This window comes from Sinocyclocheilus grahami, unplaced genomic scaffold (assembly GCF_001515645.1).
Source record: "Sinocyclocheilus grahami isolate Dianchi unplaced genomic scaffold, SAMN03320097.WGS_v1.1 scaffold645.1, whole genome shotgun sequence".
Classification (NCBI taxonomy): Eukaryota; Metazoa; Chordata; class Actinopteri; order Cypriniformes; family Cyprinidae; genus Sinocyclocheilus; species Sinocyclocheilus grahami.
In genome coordinates, this window is record NW_015505824.1 from 413,573 (window position 1) to 422,342 (window position 8,770).

General features: G+C 33.9%; 1 protein-coding gene across 1 annotated transcript in view; it reads left to right on the top strand.

The window, feature by feature from the left end:
• The first annotated feature begins 4,792 nt into the window (after nt 1–4,792).
• Nucleotides 4,793–8,770, top strand: part of LOC107558397 (very-long-chain (3R)-3-hydroxyacyl-CoA dehydratase 4-like) — a 12,241-nt gene continuing 8,263 nt past the window's right edge. Inside the window, exon 1 of the mRNA XM_016242063.1 lies at nt 4,793–4,894. Coding sequence (XP_016097549.1) covers nt 4,890–4,894 — 5 coding nt within the window. The 5' untranslated portion in view covers nt 4,793–4,889. The remainder of the gene's footprint in view (nt 4,895–8,770) is intronic.

An 8,770-nucleotide genomic window follows, 5' to 3' on the forward strand; every position in this document is an offset into this window, starting at 1 on the left:
GCACCCACTATTTATAATATTCCAGTTAAATCTGAAATTATATTTAGGCATTGTGATTACTAAAAATCAAGATAAGAGATGTACCTTGAACTTTGACCCTGTTATAATAAAAGCCCAAAGAAGATTTAACGCATGGTTGCAGAGAGACTTGACTTTGAGAGGCAGAGTACTGCTTGCTAAGGCGGAGGGCATCTCCAGGTTTACATATGCTGCATTCTCTCTATATGTGGACAACAAAATTTGTAAATCAGTCAACAAAATCCTGTTTAATTTTGTTTGGAAGAACAAAATCCATTATATTAAGAAATCTGTAATATTGAACACATATGAGTATGGTGGGTTGAATTTTCTTGATTTCGCTTCTTTGAGCAACACTTTCAAAATTAATTGGATTAGGCATTCTATGTGTAATCCAAACTCAATCTGGAATTTTATCCCTCATTTCTTCTTTTCCAAAATAGGTGGTCTCCCTTTCCTATTGACCTCTAATTATAATATTTTTAGAATCCCTTAATTGATCTAAATTCCATAAGCAGTTATTACTTGCATGGTCATTAATCTTTAAGCACAACTTTTCCCCTCACTGGTACTTCATTTGGAACAATCAATATATTGTATATAAGAATAAATATTAGTTTTTTTAGTAATTGGTTTGAGAAAAACATTTTGATTGTTTCCCAGTTATTTAGCTCAGAATGTCTTATTTTATGTTATAAGGAATTTTTATGTAAATTAGATTTTCCAGTAAAATCGCTGTTCCTAAAGGAGTTGTTATGCTTTTAAGGGAGTCTGTTAGATCATCCAGCACTTTACCTATTTCTTTAGACCCATTTGAAATCCCGGTAGGAAAACTATGCTTTTTGTCACATCCTTTATCACGTAACTATAAAATTAGATCTCACTTTCAAAAGGAGCTTGTAACAACTCCATATGTGGGGTCTTATTGGAAGAATTCGGTTGATCATATTGATTGGAAAAAAGTATGGACTCTGCCTTTGAAATACATAATGACCAACAAGGTTAGAGAAAATTCATTCAAATTGTTACACAGAATTTACCCAGCTGAAGTGTGTATGAAAAGGTTTAAATCAGACATAGATACAAGCTGTTCTTTTTGTGGTGCCCCTTCTGGGATTGTCCTCATACACAGCTATTTTGAATTGATTTTTTGTAATGTTATTAATCGCAATGTTCTCCCGGGTTTCTCTTTGTTTTTTAAGGATGTACTGTTGAGCTTCTTTAATATACAAAAATATTAAATTAATGAATACTTCATTATTAACCTATTATTACTTCTTGCAAAATTTTCAAATTCACCGCATTAAATTCACTTATCAAAATCCTTTATTTATTATTAAAAAAAAAAGAGGTTCAACAGTATATCCAGACTATTTCATCTTCCAAGAATCTTAAAGCTCTTAAAAGTTAACTTATTTAACCTTTTTAATTAATTTGGTTAAAGCTTTCATTTTGTATTATTTATTATATTATATTTATTATATATATATTATATTTATTTATTATTTATTTTGTATTATATAAATGGTGTTTTGCTTGTAATGTCACTTCTTTGTACTTTTTATATTTTCTGTACTTATATTTTTGATACCTTTGCATTAATAAAAAAAAATAAAAATCCCAGAACAGAAATTTGGGGGAAGTGTGAGAAAACAGAAGCTATTCGCCTTATTAGAAGTTGATGTATGATTTTGTCAGAGTGGCTTTATTATTATTTCAGCTTTACACAGCAAAAAATAAATAAAATAAAATCCTGCTCATATTAATTCAATTAATTAGACTAAAAAGTGTTAAATAAGAACTAAAAAGAAAGAAACTAAAAAATAAGAACTAAAATAAGAATGTAACATTTATACGCAGATTAAAGTGCATGTGTGCATACCTGAGTTTGAAACTGATATTTCAAGAGAGATCATTTATTCAATTGATCACTGTACAATAGGGCAGGATAGACTGCAAGTGAGAGGAACTAAAAATGTGTTTGCATATGCGTGGAGCCTCAAAAGGACAGTGCAGCCCAAAATGAAAATCATACTTTACTCACCCTCATGTTATTTCAAAACTGTCATTGTAAAAAAACAAAACACAACAAAAACAAAACACAGATATGGCATTCAAATTATAATTTTTCTTTGCCTAAAATATCCCTTTAAGGTTGTCCACATTGAGGTATTGGAATAAATATATTTGAGAGGCAAATAAGATGTGCAAATAAAATGTTCCAATCTTGTCCCTGAGGAACAAAACAAATTCACGGGACTCTCTATTTTATAATGTTTCTTCAGCTTTCTTGTTCTCCATTCATCTACTCTTGAAAAACACTCTCCGGTTCAATTTCTTTCAAAACTGAAAAACATCATATTTTCAATTCACTGTATTTAAGAATGATTTTTTTTCTCTCTTGTGACAGGCTAAAAAGGTAGCATTCAGTCTGTCGTTGGACCAATTATTGAAGATTAATTAAAATTACAATATTTATTCATTTCCAAACCTTCTCTTGTTTTATCCAGAACTCCTTGATGTTGATTCATGGCAGGGCACAGCAGCTCTCCTTCTTCAGACCAGGCCTTATATCTGGCTGTAAATTACTGACTAGTCCTAAAAAACTGAAAAGTCATAAAAGTAGTTCCAATATAAAGTGCTGTTAAAGTGACAAGACTCAAAAAGAGAAATATGTGACTGTAAGCTTCATTTAAATACTGTAAACAAGTGTAAGCTCAGCAGAAATCCCCTGAAGATGTAAATGGTGCTCCACATTTATTTGGGGAGAACGCTGAGTTTTCACCACACCTCTCAGATGATTTATGTCATAAAATCAAACCAAAAAAACAGGATGGCACTGAGCTGACAAAACAGTTTGGCTCAAGTATTACCAAATATTTATGTTAAGACAAGACCCAAGTGAGGTAAGCTGAATTAAAAGGGAGGAAGAACGAAGGAAGTTAATCCCTTCAAACAAATGTAAAATTCATGCATTACAGACCTTAGTCTTACACAATCCAGGGTAGGTGTCATAAAGAGTCATTTTTTCTTGTTCAGAATTTCTGTCTGAATGAATAGAATTCCATTTGTATTGTAAGGAAAAAAATCAACTAAAAATGAAAATTCTTTCATTTACTCTCCTTCATCTCCTTTGAATCTCAGGCCTTATTACTTTCTTGCTTCCAAAATACCCTTACAATTGAAGTCAATAATAAAAAAAAATCTTAAATTTTAGACTTGGAATAGGCTATAGTGCATGAGGTTTATTGATTTATGAATTATGAAATTCATTATGCTTTTGTGTAAATTAAAAAAAAAAAAGTTTAACAGCTCAGTGTAAACATTCTTCTAAATTTCCACTTTTTGAGTAACAGATGAAAGAAGACTTAAAGGCACAATATGTCATTTTCACTGCTAGAGGGCATGTATTCAAAATAAACAAGAGGCAAAGGCCTAGCTTGGTGACTGAGTGTGGAATCATGGGAGTTGTGGTCTTCATCCCCACAGCCGATGCAATCCGACGGGACTCGGGCAGAAATCATGTTCATGGATGAGCTAATGATTTATTAACTAGTAGAATGAAGCAGGGTGAGGCGTCGAAGCGAAACGAGGCCGCTGAACGAGCACGACACACGGCTCGAAAGCAGCAGAGCTTTTATTATGCCACAGTCGACCGCTTCCGCTGGTCCGGTCGTGCGTATGTGGGGTAAAGCAGCGATGTTTTATCATACTAGATACATTTGAAAGTTCTGTTATAATGCTACTCTGTGCGGTCGTCACCAGTCAATTAAAACGCACAACATATTAAAGCGTCGTTGGTGTTTCCATGTTTTCTACAAAACAAAACCAGAAATCGAGGGGTTGTGACGTCATTAGCAGGCGACACAATTATGCTATGGACACGGTCCGTGTCACTAGTTAAAACTGCTTATTTCTCTGGATTGAAACATTCTTCTAAATATTTGGGATAATGTAAGTACACAAGTCAGCAAAATATATAACACTGTTCTAGTGGTTTTTGGATATTTTAATAAAACAATCTTACATATTGTGCCTTTAAGGAGTTTGGATCGATATGAGGGAGAGTAAACGATAATACAATTATTCCTTAAAGTTTTTAAGAAAAGTGTGACCGTTCTACTCTGGTTGTCTTTTTCTCAACATGTGTGCCTAAGCAGGCATATGTTGATAGCTATTTGCTTTGTTTACCCATTTGCGTGAGGCCTACGATTTTCCACACAAGTAATATAGATGAAGTACAATCTTAAAATTTGACAGACAAATCAGACAAATTCAGATTGGACTGAAGGATTGCGTCTGAGATTCAAATCCCTTCAAATATGTAAAAACAGTGACAGCTCGCCAAATATCTGTTAACATGTCTTCCGCTTTCTTCATTTTTCTACCTCTTCATTTATCATAACTATTTATTTGCATTTGTATGGTTTACTATTAAATTATCGTCACACTGGTCATATTGTTGCCTCCTTTGGGATTTTTTTTTTCTTTTTCTAATTTGTCACTTTGGATAAAAGTTTATGATTTAATTGTAATGTAAAAGCAAATTATTAGTTTACAAGTTTAATTAACACACTTAGATCAATTAGATTTTAACCGGAAAAAAACAACACTAATAGCCTACTGAAATGAAAAATATCATTAAAAGTGTCATTCTATTGCAAGTAGCCAACACTAAAACTATTGCACAAGAAAACTAAAATGAGCGTATGAGCCAACCATAAAATCACCACACGTCTTCAGTGTGTGCTGGGAAAACCAACTGTTTTAGATCTGCCCTCTTGACGTCAGAGGGGGAGTTCTGTGATCAGAACTTCCTCACACATTTGATTTGACTTATTTTGTCTCATCACTACGGACGCTTGGGAGGAATGAGGTAAATATGAGTATCGTTCAATCGGCGTATATTGTTGACATCGTTCAGCAGTCATGCATGGCGATGTTTAGCGCGCAGCCTCACCCAAAACAGTCTGTCCTATCGGCATGTACCAGACATAAAAAGGCACATGGGGCTTTAATTTCAGCTTTGCTTCATGTAGTCGCTGTCTTTTCCCCAGATGCACTAGACTACAATGAAAGTGTAGCTTTGTAAAAAAAAAAAAAAGAACAAAATAAATAAATGGAACGAATTGAAACGTTCTAAAAGCTTCTTGAGTGTGTGTATTGTTGCCCCAAAACAAAGCACAGTGGAATGGGGCGCGTTCTAAAAGGTCCGTCCTAAAACCGGAACACCGACATACTGTTAAAAACTGTGCAGGTGGAATGAAAACAGCGTCCCGTTGAAGGACACCGAGCACGGTCAAGCTAACGTCGATTTATTTTCTGTTATGCTGTCGGGAGCATATCGCAACTGATTAAAACTACTTAGTGGGTATATGGTTTTCATTACTTTTCCTTATCGTTTTTAAAGTGAAAAGTAGGATTTTTAAAATGGGGGATAAGTGAGTGAAGTCAAGTAGACCCCCCCCCAACCCACCCCACTTTTGAGGTTTTAACCTCCCCAATTGTAAGGAAGTCAAAACAAATACTTGGGCTATTAAAGCTTCTGTTTACGTAGAAATAAATATTTCAACATTGTTTTCAAACGGGATTTCACTAACCAGGATAGTCGGATTACATTAGTTGTATTGAATAAGATGGCTGATCGCTTCCCAAGATGTCGGACTCACATTGACTAGTCATTTTTATTATGGATTATTTAGAAATAGCCTAATAAATAAATGTAGGCCCCATTTTGTATAAAACGCCTTGAAGATTGTTGACGGTTAAAGGATTAGTTCACTTCCAGAATAAAAATGTCCTGATAATTTACTCACCCCCATGTCATCCAAAATGTTCTTGTCTTTCTGTCTTCAGTCGCAAAGAAATTACGGTTTTTGAGGAAAACATTCCAGAATTTTTCTCTATATATAATGGACTTAAATGGTGGCCAACAGGTTGAAGGTCCAAATCGCAGTTTCAGAGGAGCTTCAAAGGGCTCTTCACGATCCCAGCCGAGGAATAAGGGTCTTATCTAGTGAAATGTCACTTTCTTAAAACAAACAAACAAAAAATCTATATAGTTTTTAACCACATTGGAAAGGTCACGCGTGGTTAACTCTTCGTCTGTGTACTCCGGTTCAGATAGGTAGGGTAGGGTGAAAAACTAATTTTCTCCTCCAACTTCAAAATCACCCAACATCGATGTTTTAACTTTTTTGTAAAGGGCATTTGACTTTCTTTGCACGTTCGCTTTGTACACTGGGTCGGTACTTCCGCCTATGTCACGCATGACCTTTCCAACATGACTACGTAATGCAGGAGAGCTTCAAAGGGCTCTTCACGATCCCAGCCGAGGAATAAGGGTCTTATCTAGTGAAATGTCACTTTCTTAAAACAAACAAACAAAAAATCTATATAGTTTTTAACCACATTGGAAAGGTCACGCGTGGTTAACTCTTCGTCTGTGTACTCCGGTTCAGATAGGTAGGGTAGGGTGAAAAACTAATTTTCTCCTCCAACTTGTATGGTGGCCAGCACAGAGAATCTGCTCAAATTAAGTTGAACTCTTTTGTCCTGCCTCTGTCATCGCATGCACAAGAACATGGTCTATCACAGTAGCTCTGAAATGACTGTTCTTGTTCTTGCTCTTCCTCGACCTCCTCTTCCTCCACCTCGTATACGCACTCTTCCGTACCTCTCAGATTGATGGACGCACCCATGCCATCTGTGCACTTTGAACTTTATTTTGTACATTCACAAATTTAGAAACAAGTGTGAACAGTTTTGAATTATTGTGTGTAAACGATGACAACTGTGTTGCAGTTGTGCTTGACTTTTGCTTTCTTGTGTTTAGGGTTTTGTATCACAAGTTTATCACCGTGCAAGCTGCGTTGTAATGAGTGAGAATGCGTTTAGAGTTTTGCATAAGATCTGCAAACAGTATCTAAAATGCCTGAACTTGTTTAAAGTTTTGCTGAAAGAGTGATTTATTTGACATTGGTTTAGGGTATTGAGAATTTGGTACAGAGAATGGGGTTTAGTGTCTTAGCAAATGTGAAAAACGGTAAACATGGTATCGCTTTCTTTTTATAAAAAAAATGCATATGCATCAAAAATACAAACTTCACATTTCTGCTTTTTTTAACCATCAAAATCATTTTCAAGAACTACTTCTGATCAAATGTGAATATCTAAGTACCACCTAGTCAACAATCTTCTGTGATTTTCTTTTTCATTGTGTTTAAGCACAGGCTACACAACTTCGAACAACATACACATGCCATATTTTGATTAATAATATTACTGTAAGTATTCATTTGCATAAGTTATTTTACAAATATTTGCAGTAAAAAAAAAAAAGTAGCCAGCCTTAAAACATCTGTCTATCTTAAAGTGAACTACATAGATTGGATACATTATTGATAGTCTACCACACTCAGCATTATGTTTATCAACATTAACAGTGTTTCTGGACTTTAGGCACTCTTAGGTATGCCTGCAAGAAAACCAAGGTCAAATAGAATATCTTGCCTTTGTTAATTTATATTAAACTTTTTTTTTTTTGCTTATTACTAAAACCAGCACACAGCTTAAAATCATTGTTCAACACAATCTATAAAATAATGAAATTATTATTGTCATTATTAATACATTTTAAAATAAAATTCACTCCAAGAAAGCAATTATATGGTGTCAGAACTTCTAGATGCTCTCCAATGCTGCCACCAATTAAATGATTCCAAAAGAAGATAAATCAGATATAACATGGTATAATAGTATATATTAAAAAGTAATTTTTTTCTTTCACAAATAAGTTTAGAAATTTACTAATTGAAAATATCAGTTACAAGACTGTTGCTAAAAAGGATATATTACGCGTGAAAATATTGGTTAGGGTGAACAATTTTTTCGGACTGGTTCTCATAAGAGCACCTGGAGATTTGGTTTGGTGCTCATACTGCACATAGAGTGACCCATTAAATAGAAGTAGAAAAAATGAAATAAATCATAATAGTAATAATAGTATTATTGCACTTTATTTAGTTTTTAAAAATATAAAAAATATATAATAAAGTGTGATAATACCATTATATTTTTAAAATAAAAAGTATTAAATAAAAAAATAATTATTTTATAGTACACTTTAAAAATTAATTGCTAATATTTACATTACATTTTTTTAAATATGAATTTTTAACATTTTCAAACATACATTTTTTTATTTTGACGAGTTGCCAGAAAGTAAGTGTATGCGATGTCTGTTTTAGCCGAGTGAAATACATCACTGAATGAAATGTCACAGTTTTGCATTTTGCGCTGAAACTGGTAGCGCAAAGCCTATATTTATAAGTTCGAATGGAAATTTTATACAGTATTACAGTTAGTTAATCTAAAAACGTGATTGTTCACTAACAGCTGTCAACCATATCAGTACGCAAATGACAACTTATTTACCCAGAACATTTTTTTATTTATTTGGGTCGCGTATACGCAGCTGCGCACCACTTATGGACACACTTGCATATTGGCATGCATTTTACATGAATATCATAAGCTACAGTACTTTCTGTCTGGCTAAAGTTGGCTATAGTTTTAAGAAAACAGTACGGCACAGAGTTTGATTTCATTATGTTCAGCCATTAAAAGCAAAGCAATGAAAGTTTCTGAAAAGGACACTTCAAGGAACTCCTCCTATAGTGTCACATCTACTGACCTAAAATGAATCGTCAATCTTCGTATTTCTCCTTGACACAGAGAAAGTTGAGTCTCC